Source organism: Neofelis nebulosa, chromosome 15 (genome assembly GCF_028018385.1).
Source record: "Neofelis nebulosa isolate mNeoNeb1 chromosome 15, mNeoNeb1.pri, whole genome shotgun sequence".
Lineage (NCBI taxonomy): Eukaryota > Metazoa > Chordata > Mammalia > Carnivora > Felidae > Neofelis > Neofelis nebulosa.
The window spans coordinates 73,151,926-73,172,831 of NC_080796.1; the positions used below are offsets into that span (position 1 = coordinate 73,151,926).

Genomic DNA, 20,906 nt, shown 5'->3' on the forward strand with positions numbered 1-20,906 from the left:
CTGGGGACCGCTGTGATCCTTCTCTAGAGCTGTTTCCACGTCCCGTGCTGACAGCCAGCCTCTCACCGAGCGTCTCTGGGAAGTCAGTGACCCTGACCTGCAAGACCAAGCTCCCTCCGCTGAGGTCAGACGTCAAACTCTGGTTCCGCTTCTTCAAAGACGACCACATGCTGCAGTTGGGCTTGGAAAGCTTTCTGAAAATCTCGACCCTCACCACGAGGAGCAGAAACCCGCCGTATTACTGGTGCGAGGTCCAGAGAGGGTCTTCCGGCGTCTGCAAACAGAGCCAGAAATCCCAGCTACGCGTGCAGAGTGAGTGTCAGCGGGTTCTGATCCGCCAGGACCTGGGGACGGGGCAGGAGCCAGGCGGAGCCGCACATCAGTGCTTGATTGTCCTGCTGGTCAACTGGAGCCCAGCCCCTCCGGCTTCTTCGGGCCTTGTACTGCCTCCCAACCAATCTCTTGCCTTACCCGCTTCCTGCCTCCTCCCCAAGTCACCTGCGTGGGTCTGCTCAGGCTGCATGGCCTGCACGCAGAAGTGCATTCTCTCACAGCCCTGGGGACTACGAGTCCAAGATCAAGGAGCAGTAGGTTGGTGTCTCAAGAGAGCTCTTTCCATCCTGCAGCTGGCCAGCTTCTCGCCGAGTCCTAACTGGGCTTCTCACCGAGTCCTAACAGAGCCCCGATCTGACCTGATTAGGGCCCCACCTATAGCCTCCTTTAACTTGAATTACTTTCTCAAAGACCCCGTCTCCAAATACAGCCACCTCTGGGGTTAGGGCTTCCACACAGGTATTTTGGAGGAATACAGTGCAGCCAGTGACGTCCTGATGTCTCTGCTGTCTCCCACATCTCTGAACAAGAGTCTCTCTCTGTCTATCGTGGGCCTCGTGCTCTGTCCAGCCCAGGACCATCACGCCCTTCAATGTGTCCGCAGCGTCTCTTCCCTCCCTCCCTCGTTCTCTCTCCCTCCCTCCCTGTTTGTCTCCATCTCTCTTTCTCCCAGGGATGCAGAAGTATCTTTTCCCAATTAGCAGTTAATTTTTGACAATAACCAACACACACATCCTCGTAGGATACAGAGATGGGTAATAACATCGCAGCCACTCCAGAGATGTAGTCGGGGGTGAGGAGGACCCCCGAAACCACCACTCCTTGACCAGGGCACTCAAGGCCCTTAGGGAAGTCATGGCTGCCTAACCCAGCCCGGCCTAAGGAGACTCTTCATTCAGCACTGGGCCAGTACTCAGCAGGCAGACCCCAGTCCTGGCCTCTGGAAACACACAGGCCTCCCATCCTCTTCCTGACCCTGTTTTCTCCAAGGGAAACAGAGGGGGTCAGGATGGATGCGGGGAGAGTGCGGGGACAGAGGAGGGGATCCTGGAACAGTGTGTGAATCTGGAAGGGAAAGGATGAAGGGTGGTGCACTGAGCCCAGCCCCAGCGAGTGGAGAAGCGGAGAACAGGGACTGAGCGGAAGACCCCAGGGCTTGGGCAGGTGGGAGCAGCTCTTCCAGGGTCACAGGCAGAAGGAAGGAACAGGGAGGGGTAAAAGAAGGGACTTCTTCCACCACAGCATCATCTACCCTGGAAAATGGGAGTGGGGTCACCTCAAGGGGGGCGGATGGGGAGAAGGGGGCACGTGGAAGGCAGGGGCTGAAGCCCGGCCAGCACCGGAAACGTGCAGAGAGCAGGCCCAGCACCCGCTGACTGAAGATTCTTTCCCTCAGTCCCTGTGTCTCGTCCTGTCCTCACCCTCGGCCCCCATGGGGCCTCGGTTCCTGAAGGATATACAGTGACGCTTACCTGTAAAGCCGAGAGTGGCTCCTTCCCAATCTTGTACCAGTTCCTTCGCGAAGAAGTCGTCATCCAGAAGATGGAGCCCACTCGGGGCATGAAGTCCGTCATGTCTCTGAGGGCAGAGCATTCTGGAAACTACTACTGCACCGCGGACAACGGCCTGGGTGCCCAACGCAGCCTGCCCGTCTACCTCACCGTGACTGGTAAGTCCTGGGCTTGCGGCCCTCCATCCTCGGCCTCCTTCCCCCAGCCCTCCGGTGGTGCGCTCCCGCCTCCAAGGCCCACCGATGTTCCCGGGGACAGCTGCCTGCCTCTCTGCGCCTGGTCGCTGGCACAGTGCAGGCTCCATCAGAGCCCGGGACGTCCGCACCGCAGCCCCCCTCCCGGCCCCACCCGAGGAGCCCGGTGCTTTCTCGTGCCCACCCCTCGTCCTGCGAGGCCCCATCCTCGCACATGCTCTCAGTAACTGCAGAATCAGTCCCGGGGGCCCAGAGGTGACATCAATTATTGATCACCACACACCTTGATCACTTGGCTCTTGAACATCACGTATGGATCCCAGCAGGGTACAGAGCCACCAAAGGTCCTCAGCCCGCGCGGCGCGATCAGCGTTTCCTCCGCGGGCGCCGGGGAGCAGGAGTGCAGGGGAGAGCGAGTCTGGGGGGCACGGATGACCCCCCCCCCGGCCGATGGCCTTAAGGCCCCCAAGGTGACAAAGGCGAGTGTCGAAAAAGTTACGAACCTACCCGGTTTCTGCGGAGCCTCGAGTCTCTGCGATGTACCGTCGACGCAGAACGAGTTCCGGGCGCACCTTTGGGGGCGGGGATGTACTCATGCGCAGTCCGGTCCCGGCGCAGGACCCACGCAGCCTCAGTTTCCGCTTCTGGAGAAAACACACAACCAGGCTGGTGACGAGCCAGAGTGCAGCCGCTCCCGCAGCTCCTGCGCAGAAGGTCGTACGGAACTGGGCCAGGGAGCCCCGACGGAGGCATCGGACCAAGAGGACAGGGGCTCCGCGCTGCGAACACCCAGAGGCCCGAGGACATCGGGCAGTGACGTCACCGCAAGCGCCCGCCGCGGCGGAAGTGCCTACGTGACGGCGCATGCGCTCGGCTAGCGCTGCGCCGCGGGGTGCGAGCCGTCTGCAGAGGCCTGAGGCGAGCCGGGCCCGGCCTTGCGCACGGTTCTGGGGGCGACCGGCGGGTGTGGACCGGCACCCCGGCCAGCCCCGGGCCGAGGCCCACGAGTACCTGCGGGCCGTGGGGGCAGGGGGGCACCCCGATCTGCACTGCCCGGGACAGGACTCGAGGAGAGCTCGCGGGGGAGCTGAGGGCTGGGAGAGAGCCTGGGACCCGGGCGGAGGCAGGCCCCGAAGGACCCGCAGCGGGAACGAGGGACCCGTCCAGGACCCGGCGGGAGGCTGGCGGTGCAGAGTGCAGCGAGCGTGGAAGGGCCGAGGGGCGGAGGACGGGCGGCAGGAGGCCTCAGACCCATGCTCAGGGCTTGGGCCTTATTCCAAAGGGAGCTCCGGACTCCGCGATCGGGACTCACACCGGAGAGATCACTCGGGGCACCGGGGTGACGAATGGATGGCAGAAAAGAGAAGAGCCCGCCCTGGGAGCCACCAGGAGCAGAGCAGAGGCTCCAGAAGAGAGGCCAGACAGGACCTCAGGCCAGCCCCGCCGAAGGGGAAGGGCCCTGAGCACCGTGGCTCGTGGGAGGAGGCGCCGTGACCCAGAAACCGCAGAAACCAAGGGAAGAACGTATTTGAAGCAGAAGATGTGGCCACTTCAGACAAAGCAGAGCTGCCAGCTGATGAGAGACAAGAACTGAGTCACCTCCCTTGGGTTCAGCCACAAAGCGCTGCATGCAAAAGCAGGAGACGCAGAGGAGAAAAGGGAGTCTGGGTGTGACCGCTGCCTCGCTTACCAGCTGCGCGGTTGACTGCTTTGGGCTTCAGTTTCCTCTTCTGTAAGATAGGGGCAGTAATAGCACCTGCCCCATTGGCTTGTTTGATAGTTAGTGCCTGCATGCATGTGTTTACAAATTATACACGACAGACACCCGTACAGCAGATGCAGATGTGACGGCGCTATATCCTCATTATAATCGCAAAGGCGGAAGATCAACGTTATAGATTGGTGGCGATAAGGCAAAAAAAGCAGGTTTTCACAGACAAAAACAGGAGTGTGAGGCAAAGAAACGGAGACAGGAAACGTAGGCCCCTTCTCTCAGAAATCCGTCCACAGGAGAAAGGGGTGACGGGGAAGAGGACACAGAGATGCGGAAGGTTTTCTGTGGTTGATTTTTTAAATTTTTTAAAGTTTATTTATTTATTTTGAGAGCAAGCCGGGGAGAGGCAGAGAGAGAGGATCCCAAGCAGGCTTCATCAGCACGGAGCCCAGCATGGGCCTCGAACCCACGAACCATGAGATCATGACCTGAGCCGAAACAAAGAGTTGGGCGCTTAACCAACCGAGTCACCCGAGCGCCCCGTGCTTTGCTGATTTTCTAATGTGGAGAGGATTAAATACGTCTACATGGAGTTTGGAAGAAGCCGGTGGAGCCCGAGAACCTGTGTGTGGGACAGAGGCAGGTGGAGAAGGAGGAGGCTTCTTCTGGGGTGGGCAGGTGGGGGCAGCTCTTCCAGGGCCACAGGAAGGAACAGGGAGGGGTAAAAGAAGGGACTTCCTCCACAAGAGCGTCATTTACACCGGAAAACAGGAGTGGGGTCACCTCAAGGGGGGCGGATGGGGAGAAGGGGGCGCGTGGAAGGCAGGGCCTGAAGCCCGGCCAGCACCGGAAATGTGCAGGGAGGAGGCCCAGCACCCGCTGACTGAAGATTCTTTCCCTCAGTCCCCGTGTCTCGTCCTGTCCTCGCCCTCAGCCCCCGTGGGGCCTCGGTTCCTGAAGGACATACAGTGACGCTTTCCTGTAAAGCCGAGAGAGGTTCGCCTCGCACCCTGTACAAGTTTTATCACGAGAATATCAGCCTGGGGAGCAGGTCGGTCCTGTCTGCAGGAGGAGTGTCCCTCCGTGTCACTGTGACGGTGCAGGACTCTGGGAACTACTTCTGTACCGCTGACAATGGCTTCGGGCCCCAGCGCAGTGAGGCCAAGAGCCTCTCTGTCAAAGGTAAGCCCTGCATTCTTGTCAGCCACTCATCTCTGTTTTGCCACTGTGTTACAGAAGAGGAAACTGAGGCCCGATGCGACAAGTGGCGAGGCAGCCGTCACACCCAGACTCCCTTCTCCTTTGCGTCTTCTGCTTTTGCAGGCGGCGTTTCGTGGCTGAACCCCGGGGGCGCTGACTCAGTCCTTGCCTCTCACACGGTTCTTTCCTTTCAGAAGTCTGCACGGATCTCCTCGCAGTCTCCACCTCCCCGACGTGGCGCCCCTGGCAGCCAGCTGTGGGCCTTGGCCCTCCCAGCCCTGGCTCAGCCTGACCCCTGGATAGCTCAAGGGACTTCCCAGCTTTTACCAGAGGAATGCATTCCCTCCGAGGTTTTCGCATGTTCTGTAGATCCCGTCCCCCGGAGACTCTTTCTTAACCCAGTGCCCAGAAGCACTAACACTCAAGCGTGCACTTGGCTGCGAGCAGGGTCACGCAGCCAAGTAGCCGGCAAGCCCGCAACTGGTCCAGAGTTCCCAAGCCGTTGAAGCACTCACGGCAGGGTCGACGAGGGAAGGAGGAAGGGTTTTCTGGAGTTTCCGTGATCTTTTGCCTGAATCCGTGAAAATAAGTTTCATTTTATCGTATCCCATTTTTTAAGTTGTTGTTGAAATATGCCATACGTTCAGAAAAGCACACAAATCAGAGGCATACAGCTCATGGTGACCCATGTAACCACCCAAATAGGTGGCATCACGTTTGGAGTGAAGTTGCTTCTGTTTACACTTGGATCTTTGCTTCTTCGGGAGTGAAAGCCCAGTTGTTTGTGGGTTTGGCCGTTTTTTTGTTTTTAATTTTTTTAATGTTATTTATTTTAGAGAGAGAGAGAGGGACAGAGGGTGAGTAGGGGAGGGGCAGAGACAAGGAGACACGGAATCGGATGCAGGCTCCAGGCCCCAAGCTGTCAGCACAGACCCCGAGGCGGGGCCCGAACCCACGTAACCGTGAGATCATGACCTGAGCCGAAGTCAGATGCTCAACCCTCTGAGCCACCCAGGCGCCCCTGTTGGTTTATCTGTTTTTATGAGAAATAGAAGGATGATGGAAAAACCATGAGCAGGGTTCACCAGACCATTCTACATCATGAGGAAACTGAGACCGGGTGTCCCCAGAGGGGAGGGTTGTTTCGTGGACGTCCAGGGAGCGGGAAAAACAAGACAACACTTGCAGGCACAAGGAAGAGCTGGGAGATCTCTCAGAAAATCACTTATTTCTCCAGAGCAGGTGATACTGGCCTGTGACGAGCTCAAAGCTCACTCTGCTCGCAGGCCACCAGCTGTTTTCCTGTGTCCCCACCGTCATCCCTGCTGCTCCTAAGCACCCTCCCTTCTCTCCACCTCGTGACCTCTGCCATGCCGGCATCAACTTCTCGGCTTCTGGCTGCGACTCCTTGCCGTGTATCTCAGCCTCTGCCCGGCCTCCAGGGCCAGATGGCTCGAGCCAAGGCAGCGGTAGGACCGGGCGGGCAGCCAGGCCCTGGGGGCCACAGGCCTTGCACTGCCCACCTCCAGCCCAACAAAATCGTGGAGACGACACAGCACAGCACGAACTACGGTTCAGAAAATACTTGTTTTAGGGACCCGTGTGCACGGCAGGGACTCTGGGGTTTCCTAGAAAGAGCCAGCGTACTTGAAAACACTTGGGTCGTCCGATCTAAGTATGAGTCAGAAAATCTGAATTCTGGCTCTGGCTATGAAAATGTGGTTCGTAATTCAGGCAAAATGTGTAAACTGCCTTTGTCTTACTGTTTCCACCGTATGCTGGAAGTTAGGCAAGACGGTGATTAGCATCCCTCCGAGCCCCAGAGAAGACAGCGGGGGCAGAGCGGGGCGTGCTGCCGAGCTGGGCCCATTTGCCCGGCCCCCCGGGGGAGAGCGCCACCCGACGGCTTCACCGTCGCTCCCGGCGGCGCGAGGGGAGGCACTGCCAGGGCCATGGGAGTGGGCAGGAGTCGGAGCACGATTGCGGCTGGAGGCAGCAGCTGGTGAGTGTGTAAACTGGCAACGTGCTGGTCTTAGGAACACGTGAGTCTGGGTGGAGTTGTCTTATCTTTGAACAGACAGATCTGAAGGCTCTCTTGCTCCTGGACAACCTCTGTCTCAGCTCACAGAAATCACGAATGACCAAAGGCAGACATTGCCCCAACGTAAATTGTGGGGTCAAGAGATTAGTTAAGAAATTTAAGTGTTGTGAGACCCAGGCTCCGAAGCCGGAATGTAACCTACCTAGGAAAGGCCCCAGCCCTAAGGCGCCGTCCATCCCGTTACCACGTTTTATTTTCTTCTCAAATTTAGCAGTGCCTCAAACTTCTTTATCCCCTGTTTCTTGCCTGCCTCCCTCAAAACCACATTGTAAGCTTCATGAGAACAGAGCCTTGTCACTCTGGGTCTCCGCCACATACCTGTGCCTACTTGGCACCTGGCACAGTGCGGGTCCTCAGTCGGCATTCATAAAACGACGAACAAAAAGCCTTTGAGGCAAGATGAGGAAGAGAACACTGATCTTTGCATCCACTCCTGCACGTGGGCAGAAGTTCATGAGCCCTAGATTTGCAGACAACTGTCTGTGAGCTGGGAAGCTTCACTGTGAGCCAGGCAGATACTCTGACAAAACTATGTACTTTTTTAAGGGACTGTGCCCCAAAGAAACGACAAAGACAGTTTGCGGGAAGGTGTTCTGATAAGATCTACCCATTTGGCATCGATCACCAGCCCTGGGTCAACGAAACACACACAGACACGCGCGCGTGCGCACACACACACACACACACACACAGCATTCTCAAGCAGATACAAGACTCTGAATATACCTCTATCTATTGAAGGATTAGTTATAAGCAAAAAGAAGCAGAATATGGGAGTTTTGCATTGATGCATTTGAAACTGTAAAAGGGGAAGAAGGGACACGTAATTCATAATACTTTTAAAAAGAATTGCCATAGGAAACAAAAAAACCCCACAAATTCTTCTAACTATTCTCAATACAATTAAAGAAAATACAGACTCCAGAAAAAAAAAAAAAACTGCAAAAAGGAACAAACAGGTTAAAGAAGACATGATAAGAAAACAGAAGACATTTTATAAATTAGCAGAGCTCAGAAGAAAAGCCAAAAAAACCCCACAAAGCTCTCTTAGAAATGAAATCCAAGTTTGAAGCCTTAAGAACAGGATGTATCCTTCTGAAAACCGTTAATCAAAGGGAGAATTGGTTTGAGAAAACATGACAGAATGCAAAGTAGAAAAAGAGAAACGAAAGCAACAAAATGTTTGAAATATGGAAACCAGTGAAGACCCCCGTGTGGAATGTCCCTAAGAGAGGAAACCAAACTGAAGAGAAAAAACAAAAGTCCAAGATGTAATAAAAAATTTTCCCAAAGTGAAGAAAATTGAATACGTAGATCGAAAGGCCTGGGTGGCTCAGTCGGTTGAGCGTCTGACTTCGGCTCAGGTCATGATCTCACGGTTCATGAGTTCAAGCCCTGCATTGGGCTCTGTGCTGACAGCTCGGAGCCTGGAGCCTGTTTCGGATTCTGTGTCTCCCTCTCTCTGCCCCTCCCCACTGTGTGTGTGTGTGTGTGTGTGTGTGTGTGTGTGTGTGTGTCTTAAAAATAAATAAACATTTAAAATTTTAAAAAAACATACTCAGGGCGCCTGGGTGGCTCAGTCGTTTAAGCGTCAGCTCAGGTCATGATCTCGCCGTCCCGTGAGTTCGAGCCCCGCGTCGGGCTCTGGGCTGATGGCTCAGAGCCCGGAGCCTGCTTCCGATTCTGTGTCTCCCTCTCTCTCTGCCCCTCCCCCGTTCATGCTCCGTCTCTCTCTGTCTCAAAAATAAACGTTAAAAAAAATTTTTTTTAAAATACTCTAATAAGGTTACTGAATTTCGAGGTTATATATGCACACGTGTGTTCACGTGTGTGCACATGTTTGTTGTGTGCACGTGCATGTGTGTGCATGCACATGCGTTGTGTGTGGGTGTGCGTGCACATGTTATCACAGCAAAAATAAATGAAATTGGTCATCTCAGAAAGAAACATTATTAGATTGGTCTTAGACTTTGCACAGAAACCAATGCTGGGAGAGAGAAGTCATGTCCAGATTTGCTCGCTCTTTCTTTTCTTTTCTTTTTTCTTTTCTTTTCTTTTCTTTTCTTTTCTTTTCTTTTCTTTTCTTTCTTTCTTTCTTTCTTTCTTTCTTTCTTTCTTTTATTAATTTATATCCAAATTAGTTAGCATGTAGTGCAACAATGATTTCAGTAGATTCCTTAGTGCCCCTTACCCATTTATCCCATCCCCCTTCCCACAGCCCCTCCAGGAACCCTCTGTTTGTTCTCCATATTCTGTTTTGTCCCCCTCCCTGTTTTTATATTATTTTTGTTTCCCTTCCCTTATGTTCCTCTGTTTTGTCTCTTAAAGTCCTCATATGAATGAAGTCATAAGATTTTTGTCTTTCTCTGACTGACTAATTTCACTTAGCATAATACCCCCCAGTTCCATTCACGTCGTTGCAAATGGCAAGATTTCATTCTTTTTGATTGCCGAGTAATACTCCACATCTCCTTTATCCATTCATCCGTCCATGGACATTTGGGTTCTTTCCATCCTTTGGCTGTTGTCGATAGTGCTGCTATAAACAGCAGGGGTGTGTGTGTCCCTTCGAAACAGCACACCTGTATCGCTTGGATAAATGCCTAGTAGTGCAATTGCTGGGTCGTAGGGTAGTTCAATTTTTAGTTTTTTGAGGACCCTCCATACTGTTTTCCAGAGTGGCTGCACCAGCTTGCATTCCCACCAACGATGCAAAAGAGATCCTTTTTCTCCGCAGATTTGCACTTTCAAAGGAGGAAAAAGAATGGAGAATTTTATACCAAATCCAAAAGACATGGTCAAACATGCAGGGACCCAGGGAACTTAGTATCCATTAAACCTTCTCGAACAAGTTATATGATGAAAAAATCCAGCCAGCCAAAATATGAATCGATACAAAGGGCTCAAAAGTGCCCCGCCTTGGCTGCAGGCTAGAGTCTGGGAGCTCTGAAAACAGGCTCATTACTAATCATCTCTCTGGACCCATTACATTCAGAATCTCTCAGATGTGGTCTCAGAATCTCTCTTTTTTTTTTTTTTTAACACATCCTTAGTTAAGAATATTGTACACATAGGGTTGAAAACCACTGAATCAGATATGAAAACAAGCCTAATCAACTGTGAGAGTTATGGTCACAGAGAGTGCCAAAGGTGTAAAAAAATATATGTAACAAAGAAAAGCTAGTTGGCCAGATGGGGAAAAAGAAATAAAAGAACAAGAATTTTCTCATGATTACTACTGTTATTTCATAGGGGAGCAGAAAAAAGAATTGACTTGATACATTTTGAAAAATTAATCACAGCTGTCAAATTTTCCATTTTGTAAGCAATATCTGAATACTTTGCAGGCAGTAACTTCTCATTCATGGATCATAGTTCACCAGCAGCCCATGAAAAATCAACAAGTAGACAGAAGAGTCACATAGGATACACGGGGGAGTTGTTCAGATAGAATAACTGTAGGGGCGCCTAGGTGGCTCAGTCGGTTGAGCATCTGACTTCGGCTCAGGTCATGATCTCACGGCTTGTGAGTTCAAGCCCCCCAAGGGGCTCTGTGCCAACAGCTCAGAGCCTGGAGCCGGCTTCCGATTCTATGTCTCCCTCTCTCTCTGCCCCTCCCCTGCGCGCTCTCTCTCTCTCTCTCTCTCTCTCAAAAATACATAATCATTAAAAGAATAACTGTAGAATTTAGGATTAGGAAGAGACAAATAATAAAAATGAGCCTCTGCATTTCTGTGACTATCACTCATGACAGTGTGGGAGCAGGAGCTCTTACCTCCGTTAATGCAAAGGGAAAAGGGTCCAAAGTTTTTGAAGAACAATCTAGCATAATATATGGTTACTTGAAATGTTCATATTCCTCACCTGAGAAAGTCCGCTTCTAAGAACTCATGCTCAGAAGCTCACGTGCAAATGTACCATGACGTGTATGCAGGACTGTGGGACGTGACATCGTAGGAGAGCTGGGACATAAACACCTGCTCGTGGGGAACTGCTTCAGTGTACCGTGGTGAATCCATGCACTGGAATGCTTTGCGGTTATTAACGTAATCGAGCAATGTTTATCCCAAGTTAGCAAATTGTAGATGTCAGAGTTGCATTTTGTGGCGTGTGAATCGTACCACAGTAAGTTGGATCTCTAAAAGCAAATGAGGTAGATCTTTAAGCGATGACGTGGAAAGATGCTCGTGCTGCGTTCCTGAAGGAAAGACCAGGCCATAGACCAGTGCGTATATTGTGGTCCTGTGCATGTGCGTGCCTGTATGCTTTTATGTGTCTATTGATGTGTTGATATGCATGAGTGTTCTGGTACAGGGAAAGATCTAGAAAACGTCATCAATACAGCACAGAGGTCATGTCTGAAAAATGAAAATATAAGAAATGTGAAAAGATACAGGTGTCAACTAACTTACTTTTCTTCCCTCAGTCCCAGTGTCCCGCCCCATCCTCACCATCAAGAGGCCCAGATCCCAGGCCGTGGAGGGGGACGTGGTGGAGCTTTACTGTGGGGCCTGGAAGGGCTCTCCCCCCATCCTGTACCGGTTTTATCACGAGGACAATGCCCTGGGGAGCAGCTGGGACTACAACAGAGGAGGAGCGTCTTTCAAACTCCCCCTGTCCGCAGAACATTCTGGAAAATATGCCTGTGAGGCCGACAATGGCCTGGGGGCCTGGCGCAGTGAGACAGTGTCACTCGACGTCAAAAGTGAGTTGAGTCTTCCAACTTGGGCCTCGTTTCCGACGCGGCCCAGGCTCCGTGACGTCCCTGGCTGTGTGAGTCACGGGTCTCCTGTCCCTCCTTTCCCCCAACTGTCTCCTGACTTCTCGGCAGTCCCTGTAACCTTTGCCTTCAGGCCCCCAAACACACTGGAGACTGTGTATCCCAGTTCTCTGAACTGGATACGGCACCACACGGACCTTATTGTGTCCTCAGATCTGAGGAAATCATCACTGGGCTCTGATAATGTCACAAGGTCACTAAAGACTGAGGAAGACAGGTTCTGGTTTGAAACGTCTTTCCTGTGGAGAGAGATGTTCAAACAGCATGAACTGATGGTTAACTGTTTTTCCTCCCTCAGTCCCAGCGTCCCGCCCCGTCCTCACCGTCAGGACGCCCAGGGCCCAGGCCGTGGAGGGGGACGTGGTGGAGCTTCGCTGTGAGGCCCGGAGGGGCTCTCCCCCCATCCTGTACCGGTTTTATCACGAGGACAACGCCCTGGGGAGCAGCAGGGTCCACAACAGAGAAGGAGCGTCCTTCAAACTCCCCCTGTCCGCAGAACATTCTGGAAAATATGCCTGTGAGGCTGATAATGGCCTGGGGGCCCGGCGCAGTGAGACAGTGTCACTCAACGTCACAGGTGAGTTGAGTCTTCTAACGACAGCACAACCAGGGGCCGACCGTGCCCCCAACTTTTCCGGCGGCCCAGGCTGGAGGTGCCACGGGGCCGTTTGCTATGACATCACAGCAGGCCCTGCCCGCACAGCCTCCATCTGGGAGGTCTAGACTCTCCATTTCCAGGAACCTGCACCTTCCCCTTGCTGTGTGTTCCCCAGAAGCCATCCTGCAGCCACTGTGACCAAGAACGCCCTCACGTAGAAGTAAAGGCTTTCAGACCACAGACCGCATCCTGGTCCGCAATGATGGGCAGGAAAGGACACTTGACGTGGGCGCGTCTCAGCCCAGAAGAGGCTGGGGTGGGGTTTCCTCTGTCTGTCCATCAGGACAAAGGCCGCCTCACTGTCTCACTGGCCCTTGAACTTCTCTCTGGCTCCTCCGGCCCCCTCCCGGAGCTCTGGCTACGAGACTTGCCAGAGCTTCTCCCGACTTTGTCCCCGCCCCTATTGCCTGGGGCTGGACCACCGTGTCCCAGTGTGTGCACCTGCCCCCGTCGCGGGCTGGCCTCCCCGAGATGCCCCTTTCCCCGCAGGGCAGCATCTCACCCACAGCTCTGCCCTCCATCCTGCCATCAGGCCATGGCTCTGACGTGTAGCCGCTGGCGACTGGACACCACGCCTCGTCACCTGCTCCACGCCAGCCTGCACCCCCCTGTACACGCGCCACTCCAACAACCTGCCCTGCTTGCTGCTTCAACCCCTCTGGCCACCGCTGTCCTCAGACCCCAGCAGAGCCCCAGTTCACCGACCTGTCTGCTCCCTCCCGGACGCTGGCCCCCGATTCCACCGCCATATCGCTTGTCTTGGTGCCCACACGGTGACCCCTCCGTCCTCTGCCTAAGGCCCAGAGGAGAGGCCTCTGCTCTCCGTGAGTCTCCACCTGATCCCTGGATTCTGTCTTTCTCGCATTCCCGACATTTGCACACCGATTAGCCCTTTCCGTCCTCCTCCTCCTCTCCCAGTGTCTCCCTCTCTCTAGGACCTTTCCCCGGACATTTATTTAGCATGATGAGTCAGGACCAATCGGATTACCTCACAGCCCTGTACAGATACACTTAGCGACTTCCTGCGGCTGTGTGAAGGGCGGTCAGTGTCCTCCCCGAGGCTCCTCGAGCCCAGCCTCCCTCTCCTACTCATGCCACCCCTCAGACCGCCTCTCACGGCTGCTGCCACCTTGTTACAGTAATTCCAGGGCTCTAGCCTTCTTCCAACTCAGGGCCTTTGCACATGCTGTCTGCCTGCCGGGCACGCTCTGCATTTTCCTCTTCACCTGGTTGATTTCAGATGTCCCTGTGAGGAAGCATTCCCTGACCAGCCCCTGCGAGACCGGGTCCCTGGGATGACACATTTCACAGCACATTAGTCTCCACTTTGCATCAGTCATCGCTGTGTTCGTTCTGCACCTGCTGTTCACGTGATCGCTGCCTATCCCGTCCCCTGGATTGAGGCTTCGGGAGGGCTGGGACGGGGTCTTTCTCGTTCTTGAATCCCTAGCACATGGCGCACTTCCTGGGACTTACTCAGTGCTCCATTAATTTTGGACGAGTGAAGGACTATGAAATGAGCTAATAAGGTGATCAGTACCCATTCTCTGTGGACCTCGTTTCCGACGCGGCCCAGGCTCCGTGACGTCCCTGGCTGTGTGAGTCACGGGTCTCCTGTCCCTCCTTTCCCCCAACTGTCTCCTGACTTCTCGGCAGTCCCTGTAACCTTTGCCTTCAGGCCCCCAAACACACTGGAGACTGTGTATCCCAGTTCTCTGAACTGGATACGGCACCACACGGACCTTATTGTGTCCTCAGATCTGAGGAAATCATCACTGGGCTCTGATAATGTCACAAGGTCACTAAAGACTGAGGAAGACAGGTTCTGGTTTGAAACGTCTTTCCTGTGGAGAGAGATGTTCAAACAGCATGAACTGATGGTTAACTGTTTTTCCTCCCTCAGTCCCAGCGTCCCGCCCCGTCCTCACCGTCAGGACGCCCAGGGCCCAGGCCGTGGAGGGGGACGTAGTGGAGCTTAGCTGTGAGGCCCAGAGGGGCTCTCCCCCCATCCTGTACCAGTTTTATCGCGAGGACGTCCCCTTGAGGAGCAGCTCGGCCCCCTCTGGGGGAGGAACGTCTTTCTACCTGTCTCTGACTACAGAACATTCTGGAAACTACTCCTGCGAGGCCAACAATGGCCTGGGAGCTCAGCGCAGTGAGGTGGTGTCACTCAGTGTCATCGGTGAGTTCATCCTGCCCCACCAGCAGCACAGGCAAGGACCGGCCACTGGAGGGGAGCTGAGGTCCTCCCCCCGGCTGCCAGGACGGCTCGGGCCCCCAGTACTTCCTGCCGCCACAGCCTCCCTCTGTGCATCCAGGATCCTCCCTGTGGTTTCCCCTACAAGAACCTGGACCTTCCTGGCCACCCAGCCCAAGCGGTCTTCCTCAGTGGCATCGAAACTCCTCACTAAAAATGCAGAGGGTTTTTACACCATAGACTATATTCTGATCTGTGGTTAAGATTACAAAGGGAGACTATGGGTCTCTCTGCTCCAGAAACAGGTTTGGCTGTTCCTTGTCCAGGTTTTTCTCTCCTGACCCTCCCCGCCAAGCCTTTACTCTTATGCTTTTTTTTTTTTTTTAACGTTTATTTTTGAGACCGAGAGGGACAGAGCATGAACGGGGGAGGGTCAGAGAGAGGGAGACACAGAATCTGAAACAGGCTCCAGGCTCTGAGCGGCAGCACAGAGCCCGACGCAGGGCTCGAACTCACGGACCGCGAGATCATGACCTGACCCGAAGTCGGACGCTTAACCGACTGAGCCACCCAGGTGCCCCTATTCTTATACTTCTTTATTACCAGGAATATAAATACGCCTCAGACTTCCATATTAAAAACTCCATATTAACATTAGCTCTGTGCGTGGCCTTTTAGGAGACACAACCAGTCCACGTTTTGTTGTTTTTTTTTTTACAAAGTGAATCTTAAAGCAGGGGGGCTGCGGGAGAGCAGCACAGAGAGGTTAGAACAGGACAGCATGGATGCCACGAGCCACCCTCCACCAAATTCCTCCGTTCTCTATGCTGCCCTCTGACCACTTGCCATTCAGTGTTGAATCCAAAGGGAAACGGCTTCTTGTGAGCTCTGAACCAGTTGTGACAGCCCTACAGACCGAACCTCCAACCTCCTGTTCCGGGGGACCTGGGGGAGGGTAGCACAAGTATGCTAAGGGCCACAGAGGTGAGCGTTCTGGTCTCAGCTCTGGAGGCAACTAGCCGCATGACCTTGGCCGAGCATATTTCCCCGTACGTTGACCTCGATATCCACACCCGTAAAGTGGGAAAATCAGACTAGATGGCCATTGTGGTCATCCCCAGCCCTAAAATTCTATGATTTTGGTGCACAGTGACTGTGGAGTATTTTGGACTCAAAGTTTCCTGGAAGGAGCTATTCAAAAGGAGAAACTCCAGAGACTCTTACACACTTACCCTTCAGATCCACCATGCAGGCGTGTAACGTGAGCTAAATGCCACTCCCTCTCCCTTCACAACACAGCGGACCGCGCATCGTGCCCGCCACACTCAGTATTCCTGACGTTCTGCTCACCTTCATGCCTTTGTTTCTATGATTCCTTCACACGATGCAGGCTGTTTCTGCTGCTGCCATCACACCTGAGGGACTCCTTGCCTGGACTCCGTGAGTTATGTCTTAGCTCTGCGACAAGGGTACCGATCACAGAGAACTGCGGGAAAGGGAGAGATTTCTCACCACCACCGCCATCATTGTCCTTGTCATTGTCATCATCATCATCCTCACTGAGCCCTTGCGTGCGCCTGGCCCTGTGCTTAGTAGTTGGCATGCGAGATCCCATTTCATCTTGGAGATTAACCGCCGTTATCCCCAATTCGCAGGAGAGCCAGATGAGACTCCAGAGGTGGGAAGCAGGCAGTCTGCACACAGCTAGCGATGGGAAAGCCGGGCTTCCATGGGCCTGCCCTGGTCTCCACCGTGGCATTCCTTCATCCTTCATGGCCGTGTTTCAGCACAACTTTCGAGTTGTTAACAATTCGTTATTCTGAAGGGATGCATAAATCTTCGTAAGAAAACCGACGGTACAGCAGGGAGAACATAAAAAGTGAAGGTCTCCACCTGCAGCCACACACTTTTATGTCCGTGTACTTCCAAGATATAAGTACTGTTAATAGTTTCATGGGCATTTTTCTAGAAGTATTCAAATGTATTATAAATATAAAAGTATAAAATTTTTCACAGCATCAGATTATACGTAATGATGCAACTTGCGTTTTTCACTTAAAACATACATCTTGGCTTTAGTTTAAAAAATAGATCTTGGCTATCTCTTGTGTTTCTTTAGGCAGCCAACCAGGCTACCTCTAGTTTTTAGCTATTATAAAAATTCTAGCATAGAAATCCTTGCACAAAGACCTTTGCACATCTGATGTCAGTATCCCTAAAGGCAGCAGTCTTAGAGGTAGATTTTTGGGTCAAAGTTGATGTGCGTTTTGAACTTGGCAGGTGTGGCCAAATCGCCGTGCAAGAAAGCGTCTCAAATTTGCGTTCCCGCCTAGAGCATCTCAAGGCACCTGTTTCTCCATAACTCTATCAGTATCCTCTGTCCTTTTAAGTTTTGCCCATCTGATGGGTGTTTTCATTTGTACGTCTTTAATTAGTAATGAAAACAATTGTTCATTGGCTATTTAAAGTTTTTAGTGATTCAGGGGCGCCTGGGTGGCGCAGTCGGTTAAGCGTCCGACTTCAGCCAGGTCACGATCTCGCGGTCCGTGAGTTCGAGCCCCGCGTCAGGCTCTGGGCTGATGGCTCCGAGCCTGGAGCCTGTTTCCGATTCTGTGTCTCCCTCTCTCTCTGCCCCTCCCCCGTTCATGCTCTGTCTCTCTCTGTCCAAAAATAAATAAAAAACGTTGAAAAAAAAAAAAAATTAAAAAAAAAAAAAAGTTTTTAGTGATTCATACCCTTTCACACTTTTCTATTGGGTATTTTGTGCATTTGTAGATTAAGGTTGTTAGCTTTGTCTGCCGTATGAGTTTCAGCCTGTTTTCCAAGATCAAGATCTGACTTCTGCCATTTGTTTATAATTACTGCTCCTTTATGGATACATTAGAAGTAGGAACTTCTATTGGCTTTTGTCTCCCTCAGTCCCAGCGTCGCACCCCACCCTCACCCTCAGGGCGCCCGGGGCCCAGGCCAAGGTGGGAGACATGGTGGAGCTTCGCTGCGAGGCCCAGAGGGGCTCTCCCCCCATCTGGTACCGGTTTTATCACGAGGACGTCCCCCTGGGGAACAGCTCGGCCCCCTCTGGAGGAGGAGCGTCCCTCAACCTCTCTCTGACCGCAGAACATTCTGGAAACTACTCTTGCGAGGCCGACAACGGCCTGGGGGCCCGGCGCAGCGAGGCGGTGCCACTCAGCATGTCAGGTAAGTTTCCTGTTCCCAGGCCACAGATGTGGACAGAATACCTCCTCCAAGGATGTTCTGGTACCCCTGCTGATGTTTGACCAGGACGTTCTCAGGGGCAGGTGCGCAAAGCTGGGAGTTCTCTAACTTGTCATTTTCTGAAGCGTTTCTGGAGTGCTGGTACCTGAGTGGGAGCAGGAGGCCCGAGAGGACCGTTGACTTTAGCGCTCACTGATGGGCTCTGTCCACCCTGGCCCCCCACCCTTGCCCCAGCCGCAGACAGGAGCTTCCTCTCAAAGAGAAGAGCTGTCTCCTGTGCTGCTGCCTCGGGAGTCCTGGCTCCCCAGATTCTTCCCCTCCTCCTCCAGGCCCGGGCACCATCTCCAGGGGTCAGGGCAGGTCAAGGCTACAAGCCTCTCCCTCCAGCTCATGCGTGGGCTCTCCTCTCCAGGGCTGACCGGGAGCAGAAGTGGCCCCATTGCTACGGGTGTCACCGGGGGGCTGTTCAGCACCCTGGGCTTTGGGGTCGTGGCCCTGCTGTTGTATTGCCGGCTCCCAAGGAAAGCAGGTGGGTCACCTCTGCGGGAGCCCCTGCCCTCCCTGTCCTGTCCCCTCAGGCTCGTGCTGAGCTCTCAGCCGCTGCCCCCACCACCATCCCGGTCCCCCCCCTTCCCCTCCTGGTCCCCCGGAACTCCTCTTCACAAACACCGAGTTCCCCAAATAGCCCTAGTGCGTGGAAGATGCCCAGAGGAGAAGAGTTTATCCAGCACCATACCCTTGCGCGCACTCCCCTCTCCACCCTTACGAGGTCCCCAAGGATTGGGAGGAAGAGAAGGAAGACCGAGAAACGGGAGTGGGGACAGAAACCCAGTGGGGCCTCGTGACTTGCTGAGTATCTCAACGGGCAGTGTTGTCACAGCCCATCAGGTCTGCTTCCCCCCTGCAGCCGTCGAGCGTTGCTCTTTACGGAGCCCCCTTTCACATTGCAACTCGGCCCCTCTGGAAGCCAGGCTCAGGAATTTTCATGCCCTCTGCCGCCTCCCTCGGGCTTAGCAGAGAAGGGTCCGCCTCACGGAGCCTGCCCCTCCCTGCGGCCGTGCTCCCGGGCAAGGCCCCCTCCTCCCGTGGCTCCAAATGCTCTGCTTTCCTTTGCAGGAGGAAGGCCGACCTCTGACCCCTCCAGGTAAGACCCGGGCTAAGATCTTGTGTGCTCCGGGAGATGCCCGCAGGGGATAAAAGTTGACCTGGGTCTGGTGACCGCTGAGGACGCAGACAGGTTGTGCTGCCTGCACACTGCGGTCCCCCTTGGCGCAGGTCAAGGCAATTCCCAGGTAGCAATTCACTGCTGCCTTAGCGACCTGGGCCTCCTTGCGTCAAGGGCCAGTTCCTTTTCATTTATTAACTTGCACCCTGCACCACGGTTGCCTTGGCTGTCTGCGTGACCGCTGTAAACACTGGATCCATCCGTGCCCGAAGCTAATCGTAGCTCAGCCGGCCTGGAAATCTCTGAATGTGAGCAACCTGACCCACACCTGCCGTGGGGACAGCCGAGGAGATGGAGTCACGCGACTTGGCCGTCCAGAGAGGCGGTCCGCCAGCCAGACGCGGAGCCGGTGAAGAAGGTTTCCCATCTTGGATCCCGGCGGCTGACCTCGGGAGGCACGCCGCAGCTCAAAACCCTCTCCGGGCGAGCCCGTGGCGGCAGCATCCTGACCATGGGGAGTTCCTGAGTGCTCATCGTGACTGATTCCTCTGAGATGCAGATCTCTCTGAGAGGGGAGGCTTTGGAGCCAGGTTCTAGTTCGCCCTGTCTAGTTACGCGGTCTTGAGCAAGTCACTTTCTCTCTCAGAACCACCATTTTCTCCATCTATAAGAGAAGGATAATAATAGATCGCCCTGACACTGTTATAAGCATCAGCACAGTGCCCGGTAGTGTCACGTGCCCACCACGTCCGGGAACATGTTGCGATTTGTAACGTACTCGTTCATAGCAGCAAACCACCCGGGACGCGGTCGTCTGTGTCTCTGGGCTTGGCAGCCACCTTGCCCAAAGACCTGCCAATGGGGCACGATTCTTACGTTGGCTCCTTCATCAGGGCTCCTGGGAGACACGGCCGTTTCTGTCCCACAGGAGCCCTTCAGACTCCAACATCCGAGAGCCCATCTACCACAATGCACCAGCCTGGCTGGAACTGCAGCCAGTATACAGCAATGGTGAGGAGCGAGGTGCCCCTGTTTGGGCAGCGAGCCGGGGCTGGTCCGGCAGGGGTGGGGCAGGAGAGGACGGGGTGGGTGGGGGGGGGGCCGTGCGGACGCCCGGGGGACACGTGTCCCTGCAGAGAGCGAACTCCAGCTGGGGGAGGAGGAAGTAACTCAGACCAGAGGCAAGAGCCTTGCAGTCTCTCAAACTGCAGTCTCTTTCCAGTAAATCCGAAAGGAGGAGAAGTTGTGTACTCGGAAGTCCAGAGGATTCCGCAGGGGAGCAAACCTGCAGGTAAGACCTGGGGACCCTGGGCTTTGACAGCGCTGGCCGTGCGTGGCCCCGCCTCCGTCCTTCGGGCAGGGTCGCCCTCACTGGCGCCCGCCTGCCCTGCTGGGGTCCCCGGGCCCACCGTGCGGTGCCGCTCTGCCATTCATCACGGACGCCGCGGGATGGCCTGAGGACCGGCTACGCCATCAGGGCTTCTGCACTCGCAGCTGTCACAGGACACAGGGCTACTGTCCCTGTCCTGCCTCTGTCCGATTCCTACTGCTGTCGTGGCAAATGACCAGGAGCTCCGGAGGGGTGGGGGGTTGGGGGGGAGGAGAAGTCAGACCGGCGTCTCCCTGGGCCGCGCTCCTTTCTGGAGGCCCCGGGGGAGAAAGTATTTCCTTACCCTTTCCTGCTTCTCAAGGACACCCCCTCCTCGGTCTTCAAAGTGCTACATCTCTGACCTTTTGTCCCAAGTCAGGTCTCCCTCTGAGTGCAGCTGGGAAACGTTCTCTGATTTAAAGTTCTCAAAATCCCACCTGGATTAATTCAGAATCATTTCCCCTTAAT

At 54.1% G+C, this 20,906-nt stretch overlaps 1 protein-coding gene across 4 annotated transcripts in view; it reads left to right on the plus strand.

Annotated features, from left to right (window-relative positions):
- The window catches only part of FCRL5 (Fc receptor like 5), a 37,717-nt gene that overhangs the window by 14,442 nt on the left and 2,369 nt on the right, over positions 1-20,906 (plus strand). For 2 of the 4 annotated variants that reach the window (XM_058701538.1, XM_058701539.1), the window contains 12 exons: positions 28-312; positions 1,730-2,002; positions 4,656-4,934; positions 11,480-11,758; positions 12,132-12,410; positions 14,395-14,673; positions 15,988-16,128; positions 17,608-17,886; positions 18,317-18,433; positions 19,021-19,048; positions 19,998-20,080; positions 20,292-20,360. In XM_058701538.1, the coding sequence (XP_058557521.1) occupies positions 28-312; positions 1,730-2,002; positions 4,656-4,934; positions 11,480-11,758; positions 12,132-12,410; positions 14,395-14,673; positions 15,988-16,128; positions 17,608-17,886; positions 18,317-18,433; positions 19,021-19,048; positions 19,998-20,080; positions 20,292-20,360 (2,391 nt within the window). The remainder of the gene's footprint in view (positions 1-27; positions 313-1,729; positions 2,003-4,655; positions 4,935-11,479; positions 11,759-12,131; positions 12,411-14,394; positions 14,674-15,987; positions 16,129-17,607; positions 17,887-18,316; positions 18,434-19,020; positions 19,049-19,997; positions 20,081-20,291; positions 20,361-20,906) is intronic. The other 2 variants (XM_058701541.1, XM_058701540.1) reach the window with 2 other exon arrangements.